Here is a 15,172-nt window from a genome sequence, read left to right on the forward strand (position 1 = left end):
GCAGCAGGGACGGGCAGCTCGGGGATGTGCAGAGGTTCATCCCAGCACCCAGGGGTGCACCTCAACCCCCAGCGCAAACTCAGCTCCCAATCGTCCCCCCAAATCAGCCCCTTCAAAAGTCCTGGCCCCGCGGCCCCATCCCACTGCAGATACAAGTCTCTATTCAAAATGAGTTTTTGAAGTGTTCAGCCAAGCAAGCCAAATCCCAAATTGCTTTATAAACACTCTGCATTTCACCAGCGTGGGCTGAAGACATCAGCAATGGGAGCAAAGCCAAAGTGACTGAATAATTGGGGGGGGGGGGGGGGGGGGCGGGATGAGCAAGGAAGAGCTGGAGCCTCTTGATATTTTTTGCCATTCAATGGGAAAACAACCTCATCCATCCCCTCTCCATGGGGTTATTTTCCCCCTTCGTGCAATATTGATGGCCGTCACCTCTACATCGATGGCCATCACCTCTACATTGATGGCTATCACCTCTACATCGATGGCCATCACCCCTATATCGATGGCCGTCACCTCTACATCGATGGCCGTCACCTCTACATTGATGTAGAGGTTCTACAGGGTTGAAGCCCTAAGCCTGGCTTTTGCTCAGGAGCAGGAATAACCTCCGAGCTGATGGTTACACACAAGTTGCAATGCCATTACTTACCGGTGTTTTGTGCTTTTCTTCCCTCTGCCCAACCATCCACAGAAATGCCCATTAAATTAAATAGGATCATTTGAGCACCCCATAGTGATAAATGCCAGACCCCAGGAAGCTCATTACTTGCTCATATACTGATTTATGGGGAACCAGCTCAGATACCATGGTGATAGTCGGCACTATAAACCCAGGGGAGACACAGAAGGAGAGAAGGGGAATTAATAATAAGTACTTTAATATAAAAATACCTCTGCTAGCAGGTTACATCTGCACTTGAAGAAAGCCAGAGCAAAGGAGAGCCTGTCTAGATGCTTCCACTTTCCCCATCAGTTTACAGATTTTTACTATTTCACGGAGAAAAATCAATCTTTGGGGAATATTAAGAAAGATACGACCGCAGCAAGCAGAGCCACTGAGCTGGGACTTATTTGATTTCATTGAGCAGGACTAACCACGTAGGGAGTGGAGAACCGAGCAGTGCACCTGCCTGCACGTGCCTGAGTTATTTGGGAACTTTTCAAGCTGTTTCCATCTATTGGCTCGTTTTGCTCTTTTACCAACATCTGGCTACTGTGCTTTGGAGATGAGACAGCCCCGAAATGGAAAATTACACAAGGCTGGGAGGCCAGCAAAGGGAGAGGTTTGGGTTAATTTTTATCCCTAGCCTTTGTTTTCCTCAAAATCAACGGGAAATGTCGCACCCTTGCCGCACACTTGCTCTGCGACACCGGCGTGGGGCACCGTCCAGCTTGATGTCCCCAAGCCACCCCAAGGACAGAGGGGACAGCCAGGGTCACACCTCCATGAGCTGCAATGAGCACGTTAGGTCTCAGTCTAAGGAGAAAGCCGGCATGTGTTGGACCACACATTTATATATATATATACTTTTTAATGAAAAGCTTAGAGGGGCAATAAAAAAAGCTTGACTGGCTCCTGGGCTGGTTGTCCCTGCTGGGATGTCAGTAGCACCCAGTGTTAGTGGGGACGCAGGTCCTCCCAGCCCTGCCGAGGGATGCTCAGGACTGGTTTAAATAGGATTTACCCTTCCCAAAACCTCCCCATGAAGCAAAGCAGCTCTTTTCTGAGCCACACATACCCAGCGCCCCAAAATTCATCATGGAAACATTTCGGCCCCAGGACCTACAACTTTTATTTCATTTCCCTTCTCTTTGCAGGAACTGCTTTCTCCTTTGCTCAGGTGGTTTCCTTACTCCCCACGGCCCGGAGAAACCCCATCCACCCTCGCTGGACCATGACCAGGGGAGAAAGCAGCAGCCAAAACCTTTGCAGCATCACAGGGCCATGAGATGCTGGACCAGGAACCATCAGCATCCACCAGAGCCCAGCCCCTCAAGTGCATCATTTGGGGGTGAAAACACTTTTCTCATTGAACTCTACCTCCAACTTAAACCCTTACACAAGTCTCCCAAAGCAACCCCATGGGGAGGCAGGGAATTCATCACCCGCCAGGAGGTTTTTGGCCACAGCAAAGCTCAGATCCCCCACTCAGAGCTCACAGCAACCCGGCTCCTGCTTGGCATGGAGCAAAATCACCGCGGGGAAATAGAAACACTCTGAAGAGACGATGCTCCCCTCATCCCTCACTCGCTATCTCTGCGCAGTGGAAGCACCGTCCTTTGATGGATATTACACTTAAGCAAGAAAATTGTCCTCCCAGCAGCTGGCACGTGAGATAACTACAGCCAGCGCAGGCAAACGTAAGGGCTGGAGGAGGAGGAGGAGGAGAAGGGGGATCAGCCTCCCCCAAAAGTACCTCCAACTCCATCGCGGCTTCGGAAAAAAAAATCAAGTTATTTAGAAAAAGCAAACTCCATGCATTTTTATTTGAAGGAGATAGTGTCAGAGGAGATGAGCTGTTCTCCAGCTGCAGGGAAAGGAGCTCAGAGACAGGTGAATGCAAAGCAGCCCCGGGGGCTTATCTAAAGCCCTGGTTGCAAACAAGTCATCCGAAAACACTCGCTGCTTCGGGCGGCACTTGCCGCCTTTTGGAAAGGTGCGCTCGGAATCGGCTCCGAGAGGACTGGCGGAGTGTATGGGGATGTGTAAAGGCGCTTTGACCTCTCCTTGCCTTTGAAGGAGATGAATATATTCCCTGCGCAGTGATCCTCCTGCTATTTTGAACCTCAGGAAGGAAAAGAAACTTAGAAAAAAAAAAACCAAGAAAAAACTTCTTTTGAAGTGAGGGAAGCAGCAAGTCTTTTGATCAAGAGAGCTGCTTCACTAGAACCCAGTTCCACTTTGGAAGAGTAATAATTATTATTATTAATAAAAAATTAATAATGTTGTGATGGGAGGGATCTATTTCCCTGGGCAGCCTCCCATTTGTCAAGGCAGGAGGGTACTAGCATGTGGGTCCCCCCTAACCTGCCCCGGATCCCAAAAAGGATCCCCAGCATTGCAGATGCTCAGATAAAATAAGGAATCATGCTGAGATGTCACTCAATAGCGAGGGGAAAGGCTGGGACAAGTAGAAAGACGTGGTGGGACCATCTCTCAGTGGGGCACTTAATCCCAGGCTTTCCCTTAAACACTCGCTTAAATCCCTTCCTCTCCAGCAAAGGGCTTCAGTCCTGCTGCGGTAAGTGCTTTCCCATAGAAATCATGGCCAAAATAGAAATATTTTCATGGCATTTTTGAAATACAAAGGAGAACCTCCTCTGGGAGCATCCTCCGCCGGAGCAGCACGTTAATGCGGCGCTAACGAACACCCGCCGGCGGGGATTTGAGCAGCTCAGCCAGCACTGAACCAGCTCTTATTTCAACACCAAACACCCTCGCAGAGGATCAAGCCGCTGCCTTTCCCCATCCCCACCGTCCTCTTTGCTCGGGATATTTTGGTCTCCCCCACAATCCGTCCCGTTCTGCAAGCTGCCTAAAGCAACGCTGTCTCCAAACGGAAGATATATGCTCTCTTAACGTATATATTAATACACATATTGACTTTCCTTTTGTCAGTTGTTATCAAGATTTATCCAGCCTGATGGCCTCTTATCGATTGCGCAGGAGTGTATTCCCACCGGTCAATCAATTCTGATCCAGCCTGTGGCATGAAGTCGATACCTATTTATTATATGATCTACGAGGTCCATTACTTTAACTACTGGGAAAGGGGAAATGCGGCACAAAGTAAGAGGGAAAACTACCAAGAGGCAGGACAGGACGCTTTGGGTCCCCAAAGTGGGTGCTCAGACAATGGGAGGCTTGGGGGAGGCAGGACCTCATGGCTTTTGCTCCCAAAATACACCCATGAGTGGGGAGAGAAGGGCCAGACCTAAAAGGCAGCTCGGAAATAGAATCATTTTGGTTGGAAGAGACCCTCAGGATCATCGGGTCCAGCCATAACCCAGCTCTAGCACTAACCCATGTCCCTAAGAGCCTCATCTATACACCTTTTAAATGGCCAGCTCTGGGATTTGTGACAGCTCTGTGCCTCAGTTTCCCTCCTGCTGAGCAAGATTTAGAGCTCCTGCTTACATTTCTGTGCAGGGAAGGGTGTATTTTGATATCATTGGGTTGCAAGGAGAAGAAAAAGCCAACTTGTTCATTAAAGCCCAAATGGCCAACGTTGCTCCCTGGAGAGAACGATGGGAGGGCTGCAAACTTGCCCCATGGGTGAAAAGCCACACAGCCCCCAACTCTTTTGTCTTTGGTGAGATGGTTTAAACACTTTCCCTTTCTCCTGTCCTTCAGATTACATTAAATATCCACTCGGCCCCCAGCTCCCTAAGCATTAAGCTACACAAGCCCCAAATCCTTCGCAGCTGAGCCGGGACACTGTAAATGTCAGGAGGTTTGGCACAGGGAGAGGCTTGGAAGAGCCAAGTGTTTAAAGCCGAGCTTTGCCCAAAGCTCTGGGCAGGGAACAGGGTCTGGGATGGGAGAGGATCCCCTGCAAGGAGCCAGGTTTGTTCCACCCGGCAGAGGAGCCAACCATTAGACATTGGCAAAAGCCAGCATAGAAATAGATTATAAAATCAAAATAAACCCTAAAATTTAGCTCATGTGGCACAAGAAATTTATCCCATAAGATACAGCCATAGCATCTCCCATCTTCCCATCCCTCACTCTCACACCTTCCCTACTAATTCATGGTGGGTAACGTGTTCCCTGTTACTAAAGCCAGTTTGCTTTGCCACGGAGGAATAAAGAACAAGCTCTCTTTTCCTCTTTGGTATCTCACATGAGAAGAGTGCTCAGGTTTCTGTTCGTCCTCAGCACTCGTATCCCCAGACTCCGCGAGACGCTCCCTCTCCAGCAGAAACGCTCCAAGTTACTCTGCTGAAAGGCACCTTCAACAAATTAATTCTCTTTATACAGTCCTGCCATGGTCAAGCTTAATTCCCAATGTTCTTCAGCGTTCTCCTTGGTCTTCCTGACACATCACACTGGAACTATAAATCACGGCCACGCAGCCGCGGGTGCGAGCGCCAGCAGCTGCCAAGCAGGCTCCAGTTGCACCCTGTCAATCCGAAGTCACTCCAGCATCGCATCACAACAAAATAGGGGTCAAAACCAGCCAGAAGCATCTCAGGGTGCAAACCCCAGGGTCTTTGCATGGCATCCCAAGCGCCACATTTGAGCCTTTCACTAAAAAGCAAAGAACCTTCTTAGAAAAGCTGCACTAAGTCCCCCACGCAAGTCAGCAGGAGCTCGGAGCACGGGCAGGATCCAGCCCAAACCTCCTCTCTCCCACCTTTCCCATCTACTGACCTCACTCCCTTCTTAAAAACAACATTGCCACCCAAAAAGAGCCATCGATGTCCCCCAGAAAGCTGCACCAAACGTGCTGATCCCCCCCACACACTTTCAATACAGACTCAATGAGACTCAGGAGGCTTGGGAAGGATCAATACGCATTAAAACCCTCCTTTCCCCACCCCGCCCCGCCAAATTCTAAAACCTGGTAGTTTCAGCAATCCGTTACCTTTGTGGGTGGATCGAGCCATTTTAATAGCATTAAAAAAAACTGCCAGACTTTGTCCTTTGAAGGACCTCCTGGGTGGTTGAGGCTTTACCTCCCCTCCCCATCCTGCTGCCAATGGGGGCCGGGACCAGGAACCCTGAAAGAGCTAACGTGAGCTTACCCAAGCCTGGCTTTGTCTCATTCAATACTAGCAAAAACAACTTGTCATTTGCCTTTATACAGCAAACACGGCATTTCTTCAGTCCTTTCATTTCCACCAGGCTGAGGACTTTGATGCCGTTTCGTACTATTCATTATGCAGCGCTCAAAGCACCAAGGCTCACATTCGCTCTTGCTCAAGACTAATTAAGATGAATGTTAACTGTCCCCACCGCTCATTACCCAAGAGAAAATCTATTAGCAGCTCTGATGGAAGCGCTCTTTGGAGTCACCAACTCCCATGGCCAAAAGATGCTGAATTTCTTTGTTTCCAACCCAGATGGCAGCATTCAGAGACAACTCAGGAATCATAGATGGTTTCGGTTGAAGGGACCTTCAAAGGTCACCCAGTGCCCCCCCTGCCATGAGCAGGGACATCTGCACCAGCTCAGGGTGCTCAGAGCCCCGTCCAGCCTGGCCTGGGATGTCTCCAGGGATGGTTCAGCCACCCCCTCTCTGGCCAACCTGGGCCAGGCTCTCACCACCCTCAGGGACAACAATCTCTTCCTCATGTCTGCTCAGTATCATCCACAAACATGCACTCAATACTATGGTTTACATCATTGATGGAGACATTAAACAGTACTGATCCCAATCATCTGGCCAGATCAATGGTTAACACATCAGAGCCATCAGCAAGTCGCTGCCTCAGTTTCCCCTCGCCAGGCGCTTGCAGCCCCCCCAGCTTTTCCCTGTGGACCATGATTTGGGGGGGGGAGATTTCTTTCTGCTAATGAGACTATCCTTGAATAACACAAGCAAGCAGGAAGGAAAACGTAGGGACATGAAAAAGCAAAAATAAACCCATCTATAAATAACTCCCCTCCGGCAGCACCGGGCGGCACGGCGCGGTAAAGCCCCTTCCAGGGACCCACAGCTGTTTCCAGTGTGCTGGCAGGAAAGCGGAGATTTCTTTAACCACTACAGCTTTCTTGATGGAAAAAAGTCCTTGAGCGACAACTTCTGGGCACCCAGAAGGGGGAACTTGTGCACAAAGCCAGTTCAGCCCCAGGGATGTGTGGTCAAGGAAATTTGGACATTCTGGGTTTGTATCCATAATTAGCCCCATCAGACACCTGGGACTGATTTTCTCCTGCTCCAAGCAAAGCCTGATTTCAAGTTATTCCCATAAACCCAGAGGGAGAATGTGAGTCCCTTCAGAGAAATCCCATATGAAGAGCGATGCTCTCCCCTGCGCGGCGTCACCATCCTCCCTCCTCTCCCTGTGCCACCTTCTGGACCATTCCCATTATCCTTGACCATCCCCAGCCCACATTGTCCGCTTCCAGTATTCATTCCCTACAACACCGAGCAGCAGCTCCAGGGATGTCGTATCTCTTAGGATATACCTGCCTGTTCCAACAGGTAAGGAAAGGTGGATGGGATGGTGGTCACCATGATGATGACAAGGCTTTTTCCCCACAGGAGATGATCAGAGATGTCCCAAGAAGCCCCCAAAAAATTGTTTAACCAAAGACAGACCAAGGACAGAAGGCACAAGAGCATCCCTGTGCCATCCCTCTGGGAAATCTAAGGGATGTTTTGGCCCAAGAGTCCCAAGAAGCACCAGCAGAACAGAGACTCATGGAAAGCCTCAAAAGGGAATAAATTATGTCTGGAAATGACCTTAGGGCTATGGGTTGTGTGCTCCTGCAGTCCTGGCCTTCCCAAAAATTCTCTGAGATTGAGCTCCAAGCACTCTTCCAGTATCCAGCAGTGTAGGGGAAAGGGACCTGGGGGTCCTGGGGACAGCACGGTGACCATGAGCCAGCACTGGGCCCTTGTGGCCAGGAAGCCAATGGGACCTGGGGTGGGTTAGAAGGGGGTGGTCAGTAGGTCAGAGAGGTTCTCCTGCCCCTCTGCTCTGCCCTGGGGAGACCACACCTGGAATCTTGTGTCCAGCTGTGGCCCCTCAGTTCCAGCAGGACAGGGAACTGCTGGAGAGAGTCCAGCGCAGCCACCAAGATGCTGCAGGGAGTGGAGCATCTCCCGTGTGAGGAAAGGCTGAGGGAGCTGGGGCTCTGGAGCTGGACAAGAGGACACTGAGGGGGGACTCATTCCTGGGGATCAATATGGAAAGGGGGAGTGTCAGGAGGATGGAGCCAGGCTCTGCTGGTGACAACCAGTGACAGGACAAGGGGCAATGGGTGCAAACTGGAACACAGGAGGTTCCACTTAAATTTGAGGAGAAACTTGTTTCCCGTGAGGGTGTCAGAGCCTGGCCCAGGCTGCCCAGGGGGTTGTGGAGTCTCCTTCTGTGCAGACATTCCAACCCGCCTGGACACCTTCCTGTGTAACCTCATCTGGGTGTTCCTGCTCCATGGGGGGATTGCACTGGATGAGCTTTCCAGGGCACTTCCAACACCTCACATTCTGGGATTCTGTGATTCTGTCATCCCCCATGGTTTTTCTCCATCCTCGTGGCCATCACCAGCCACGAGCCCCAGAAACCCCAACAGGAAAAAACAAACAGGTTCCCAAATGCAACCGAAAAACCACCACAATGTCAATTTAGCCTTCGAAGAATTAGATATAAAAGCTCATTGCCGGTTGTAGGCAAAGAGCAGGCGACGCTCAGGGACGTCGCGAGCACAGGTTATATTTAGGGCAAGCCAATAAAGCTGTACTTTGACCTTAAAAAAGGGGACCAAGTGCACCTGGGAGGAAAAGCAAAGCGAGCAGCGCGCTTCGCAGACCTCATATTAATGCATCAAGCTGCTGCAGCACACATATTTATTTTGTCAAACTGTCAAAAGTGGCACCTTTACGGTTTTATATAAAGAGGCATTAGAATAGAAAACACTTTGTAGCTAAAAAAAAAAGAGTATATTTGCCAGATTTTGATATTGAATAGGATTGAAAAGCTGAGCAAATAGGGGCTGCAAAGGGACGGCAGAGCGGGACGGAGAATCTGCATTTTCCTCTGGGTAGAGGCGGCAACACGCCCAATGTAACACCCGGATGGCGTTTCTGATGCATCGATCAATACCTGTGTTTGCACACTTTTCTAAAAGCTTTTGGCCTGAAGCTGGCTCACAGATGGAGATCTGAAATGCTGCTGAATTTTCCCAGATGACTTTTTTTTGGTCCAAAATAAAAAGTATATATTTTTCCAGTCCCCAGCTGGGGAGAACCATCCCCTGTTTGGAGTCACCTCGTTTCTGGAGGATGCAGCTCCTGAGCCAAACACGGAATATGAACCCACCAGGGCAGGGAGCAAGCGATGGCATGAAGAGCCACAAATTCAGGTTGAAATCCTTTTCTGCTGAGCAATAGGGGGAGCAGAACAAAACCCCCACCCTGGCACCCACAGAGCCACCCCAGCTGGGACCAGGAGGTGCCACTTTGCAGGGACATTTGGAAGGGATGATGCAATATTTCATCATTAATGGCTGTCGGAAGCGTTGCCATTTCAGCGCAGGCTTTTTGAAACACTGCCAGGAGGAGGCTGGAAATTCCACCTCACCTTGGGGAAACTTCTCCATGAGAAGGGAACCTGTGGCGGGATGTGAAGCAGCACCACCCCAAGCCCTGCGGCTGAGTGCATGGTCTAGAGCTGAGGGAAACAACTGAATACTCAGAAATAAATGCATTTCACATGACAACGGCTGCCCCGGGAGCAGCTGCAGCCTGCCCGCCTCGAGGCCAGCGCAGGTGTTGTGGTTGCAAGGAGCACGCTGGGATGCTCAGTGCTGCGTTCCGCACCAGCCACGGGGGTGACAGCAGGTACGTAACAATTCGTTAAGAGCGAGGCAGCTCTGGAGGTGTTTGAGACGGTTTGGGAGACCCCAAATCCCAAAGCTGTTTCCACAGCACTGGGTTATCCATGGAACCTGACGTTTGGCAGGGCTGTCTGTTTAATGCAATGTTTGTGGTAGTGCTGGAGCAGGGTCCAGACCCCACCACCCATCTAGGGACCTGACCAGGGCCCATGCAAAAAACTAACCTGAAACAGAAGCTGCTGATCCCACCAGGTTACACCTGTCGTAGTTAAACCTGGTCCTGGATGCCCCATCCCTGGAGACATCCCAGGCCAGGCTGGACGGGGCTCTGAGCAACTTGAGCTGGTGCAGATGTCCCTGCTCATGGCAGGGGGGGCACTGGGTGACCTTTGAAGGTCCCTTCAACCCAAACTATTATATGATTCTAAACCAAGACATTCCTGTCCCTGGCAAAACAAACCATTCCTATCTCAATTTCTACTTCTACAGGAGATGGACCTGCCAAGACCCACTTAGATGGGTTTTCTATCTGCTTCGCAGCATAAATCGCAGCAGATGGAGAACATCCCTTTGCTAGGACAGGGAGGCATGGCCAGCTTTTCCTCCTGGTAACATCTGATTTCAGGAAGGTGTTTTGGAAAGCAAAAAATCGATTCCAGGTGAGCACAAGACACTGGGGCTTACCTGGTGATGATGGCGAGGTGGGGAGGGCTCATGCAAGCTCCCATGAAGAGCACCACGTTCTCGTGCCGCGTCTGCCGGTACGCCATCACCTCCCTCTTGAAGGCCTTCAGCTGGTCCTCGTTGTCCCTCTCGATGTCGATGAGGCGGATGGCCACCTCCCCGTGCCAGCGGCCGTGAAACACCTGCCCGAAGCGGCCCTTGCCGATGAGCTCGCCGATCTCCAGCTGCTCGAAGGGGATGTCCCACTCCTGGAGGAAGATGCTGGTCTGGCTGGCCTTGCGGGGGAAGTTGCGGGCGGAGAGGAGCGAGAGGTTCATCTCTTCAAAGTCGTCCTCAGATTCCTGAGCCTCCTCAGCGCCTTCCTCATTCTGCAGTTTGGGGTAAAGGGGTAAAAAATATCTGTGGCCAAGGAAGATAATGTGGATACAACCCCACAAACCCACCTGTTGCTGCCTTGGATCTAGAGAACCCCAGCAAGTAACTTCCAAAGGCTTCTGCATTTTATGCAAAGCCGGCAGAAACCCAGGTTTTGTGGGGTGGGGGCGTGTTTATTTATCCCAGATTTAAATATAAGAAAGCAACACACCGAGGTATTTAATTCATTTCTCTGCATTTCATCCTGGCCAAGCTGTGCTCTAACCCAAACTGCTCCCACCCCGATACCCTCCGTTCTGCAGCCCCCAGCCCTCTGGGATGGGTCTGACTTCTCCCCTGATCCTCTGTATGTCATTTCTGCAGGATTTACAACCCCGTTGAAAGCTGCATCCTCATCCTCACCCTTCACCTCCTCCCCTCCGCCACATTTTTGACGCACTTCAGAGAAGCTCATTGAATTATAAACTTGAGGGCAGACACGAAGCCCATCAGGGTCCCTTGTCATGGGGTGGGGACACGGATGCCTGGGCAGGATCTGGCCTGGCCATTAATTTAATTATCAGCAATTTCACTGCACAGATGCTAAATGTCTCTGGTTCCTGTGAAATGTGCCCCAGGATGTGTATAAACTAAAGGCCCATTAAGCAGAGGACCGAGCCCAGATATCTCACCTCCGAGGTGGGCTCCACTTCAATTTGAAGCAATGGGTTGCCTTCCAGGCTGTTAAAAGAATTATTGAATTACCATGGGGTATAAACACAGTGAGGTGGGGAGCACGTGCAGGCACCGGGTCCTGCATCCCGCAGCATCACTCTGCACCAGGGCTAAAGGGATCAGGGAGGAGAAATACCAAGCTCGCTGCTAATTTGGGAAGAACAACCCCTTCCCACCAATGCCCTGGCTGCCCCTACCCCTGGGTGCTCACACGGGAGGGGGAAGGATAGTGGAGATGAGCAATATTAATTATTGCATTCATTAATATTGAATGCATGAAGTTCCAGGATGGAACACACAACCAGGTTGTGCACCCAATAGTTAACTGGGAATTAGGGCAATTCCATGGGGAAGACCAGCTGGAGCAGCTCGGATGGTTTTGAACATCATATATATATATATTAAAAATTATTATTAGCAATAAGATAAATAACAGCATCCCCTCTCAGAGACGGTGAGGATCACAGGAGAGGCATAACACCCCTCCAGCCACTTGGACACAATGGTCCTGAACTTCCCACCCCATTCAATTGCCACTAAAGAGCTATAAATCCCAGTTGCATTTACAAAAGGAATCAGCCCTGATATTTTACGCAGTACAGAAAACCCAGGTAGATGCAGATCATTCTGCACCAGCCATTTACAGGAGCAGCAGCCTCCTCCTGCCTGATCTTTGACCCAGCACAAATACCCATCTCCCCACTATCCAAATACCCATTTTCCCAGTATTTGAAGCAGAGTCTGTGGTTTAACCCAGTCAACCCCAAGATAAACTCCCGCAGATTATTTCCAGCAGGATGAGCAAAAGGAGCATCACAGATTTTGCATACTGAAAGCTATTTTCCCACACAAGCCCAACAGCCCTACACCTGATACCTTGCTTTAGGCAGGGAAGGAATAAAAAATAAATAAAGGCACTGACTTCACGACTTTGCCATTAATTTTCCAGCCACCAGAAGGAAAGGTGGCCCCGTTCCCATCCCTCCCATCACCTCCCCCAGATCTGCCGGACCCCCCGGCAGCTGCCAATGCAGTTTGGAGAGCGTGGGAGAGCCGGACGCAAACCTGGAGCCAGACTCTATCTGTTCAACTCCCAGCGCGTAAAATCCTTCAAAAATGGCATTTATAAAAAGGGTCACAAGCAACCCTGAAACGCAACATCACAGGCATGAGGACCTCAGCAAATGCTGGATTCGGCAGAGCAGCTCTGACCCAAGCCGCTGGTCCTAACAACTAGATACTGCATTTCGAAACTGATTTCAGCTTATTTGCCTTGAAAATATTACAGGTGGGCCTGCAAGAACCACCTTCATTAAAACAATCTCAAAAACCCCAGTTCTCTGCTTATAGTTCAGTAAAAGATTAATCACTTGGGCTTTGGCTTGTGCAACTGCAAGTCATTATTTTTTCTGGTGGCGAAGCGCTGGGCAGGTGCATCGTTGTGGGTTATAAATCAATTCCTGCCTGCTCAACCCTTCTCCTCCCAGAGATACAAGCCAGAGTGCTGAGCTGGGTTAGAGCAGCAGAAGCACGAGGGGTTCACCCCAACCAGCCACCCCAAAAGGCATCCCCAAGCCCCAGACTGGTTCTGCAGAGCCAGGGGAGCACCCATGGGTGCTGGCAGAAGGTGAGGTGCAGAGGATGTGCTGCTGGGGGGCGGGAGGTGAAGCTTTCTAGGAGGAGGAGGCACTCACATGGGGTTGGAGTTGACAGGGTGGAGAACAACCTGAGGAGCTCGGGTCGGCGTCTCAGGCACCACGTCTGGGGAGAAGAGAGAGGAGTGATTCAGAGGAGCTTCCGGATGGACATGAGGAAGAAATTGTTGGCCTGAGGGTGGTGAGAGCCTGGCCCAGGTTGGCCAGAGAGGTGGTGGCTGAACCATCCCTGGAGACATCCCAGGCCAGGCTGGACGGGGCTCTGAGCAACCTGAGCTGGTGCAGATGTCCCTGCTCATGGCAGGGGGAGCACTGTGGGGCTGGGAAGGTCCTTCAACACAAACCATCCTGTGATTCTATGAAAACCTCCCTTCATCCCCAGCTATGATTTAATTCCACACTCAGCTCTAGCTAGGGATAACTGAGGGCCACCCGCCCTGCAGCATCTCAGGAGTGCCCAGTCCTGCAACACTGTGCTGGTTTGGGGGGGAAATCCCAGCACAATCCCCCCTGCACAGCCATGCACCCACCCCACCAAAGGATATCTCAGCCCCACATGTTACAGGAGAGACTGCCGAAGAGACTTACCTGGGAAAATGAACTGCTGCTTGTACTTGTAGTAATGGGAAGCTGGAAAAGAGAAAAGGGTGTTAAACGCTGACCTGCAGAACTGGGGAGACTCCAACCTGCATCCAAGAACACTGTCCCAGGTCTGTGTCCCCCATATGACCCAACCTGTCCCACCTCCACCTCTCCAGAGGATGTCACCCAAGATGGCACGTAGGGCATCATTAAGACCTTAGCCCTCTAACTATATGGCTGGATTATAACTTGATTTTTGCCACCATCACCTATGCCTCTATACAATTCGGAGAGTGTTGATGTCACTTGCAATGTCACTGGACGGATCTGGACACCTGGTTGCCAGCAAAGGCTCAAAGGGTTTGAGTGCTCAGCCCTCAACCAGCGTCATGGAGACACCGAGCGATAGATTTGCAGCTGCTGCTCATTTTTGTCCAATCCATTTTTGTCCATCTAACCGTGTGGTTTTGCCATCTTTTGGAGACGTGTCCTTCCTGGGCTCCCTGCCTGCCTCCCAGAGCACTGAGAGGAGTCGTCACCAAAAGCCAGCGCTGCAGAAGGGCTCTGGGATCCATTGGATCCCCATCACCAACAGGCAAAGCCCAAGGGCTGATTTGACTCATGCTGGGCAGGCATGTCATGGGCATGAAGTAAGACAGAGCTGCTGAGGCCACCAGAACTTGGCACCAGCTCAGAAGGCACCTCCCTCCTTAAGCTTCAAGACCCCAAAGACCATCCCTCAGCTTTTCCTCTTCAGCTTTGAGACCCCGCAGACCGACCTCAGCTCTGCAGTGGGACCCGAGTACCCCTGAGCCGAGATCAAAGGAGACTCAAAGTTAATTCTGGCAGAAAAGAGGTCACTGTGTTACAATTTCCAAGCTCAAATCCTAATCCCTGAGATGACCATCTTGATGAGATGAACCATGGAGAACTTCCCTCGAGGGAAGATGAAAGCACAGTTAAGTCCTGCTTTGTGTCAGAGCAGCTCCTGTTTGCCATGGGACTCTACTCAAGAACACAGGGAGCAGCGGCCCGCTCCGAGCCACCAGGGCCTGATCCTGCCCTGCTCCTTCCCTGCCAGCCAAGCTGGTGACAGTAGGTCCCGGTCCCCATAAGGAGATACTGCTGCCCACTACAGGGGTTACTTCTGTGGTTTCTGCTTTAAACAATATGAGATATCTCAGAAGACCTGCAAGGAGGTCTCTACTCCAGAAGTGACGCGTGACGAGATCACCAAAGTCTGGACTCTCTGTCACTTTACAGGGTCCAGGCTTGTCCAGTGAGCATTTTGGGGATGTTAATCGCTGTGAGCCCAGATATCACACTGCTGAGATGTCAGGATGCTTCGTCTCTGGCTGGACCACCACAAATTCAGTGATACTGGCACAGAAACACCAACCCATGCAGTGTTCAGTGCTTCCTCGCAGCTCCTCCGCTGTCGTTCTCACACCTCCAACATCTCAGCTGACCTGCAGCTACTCCAGCAAGCGAGACTCGGGAGCGGCTGCAGCCCCTCCGGGCACATGAGGACGTGTTGTTCGAGTTTGTTTTGTTTTTCCCCAGCTTTTGGAAATGTTTGTTGCTGTGGCAATGCATCCTGCCAGTCAAATTCCCCCTCGCATCCCTTGTCCTCCTCCTCCTCTCTAGC

General features: G+C 51.0%; 1 protein-coding gene across 1 annotated transcript in view; it reads right to left on the reverse strand.

Moving 5' to 3' along the window:
- KSR2 (kinase suppressor of ras 2) overlaps positions 1 to 15,172 on the reverse strand; it is a gene marked incomplete at both ends in the record, with an annotated part of 79,192 nt that overhangs the window by 17,037 nt on the left and 46,983 nt on the right. The window contains 4 exons of the mRNA XM_080355005.1: positions 10,199 to 10,566; positions 11,245 to 11,293; positions 12,982 to 13,048; positions 13,531 to 13,572. Of these exons, the coding sequence (XP_080211131.1) occupies positions 10,199 to 10,566; positions 11,245 to 11,293; positions 12,982 to 13,048; positions 13,531 to 13,572 (526 nt within the window). The remainder of the gene's footprint in view (positions 1 to 10,198; positions 10,567 to 11,244; positions 11,294 to 12,981; positions 13,049 to 13,530; positions 13,573 to 15,172) is intronic.

Source organism: Nesoenas mayeri (genome assembly GCF_963082525.1).
Source record: "Nesoenas mayeri genome assembly, chromosome: 17".
Lineage (NCBI taxonomy): Eukaryota > Metazoa > Chordata > Aves > Columbiformes > Columbidae > Nesoenas > Nesoenas mayeri.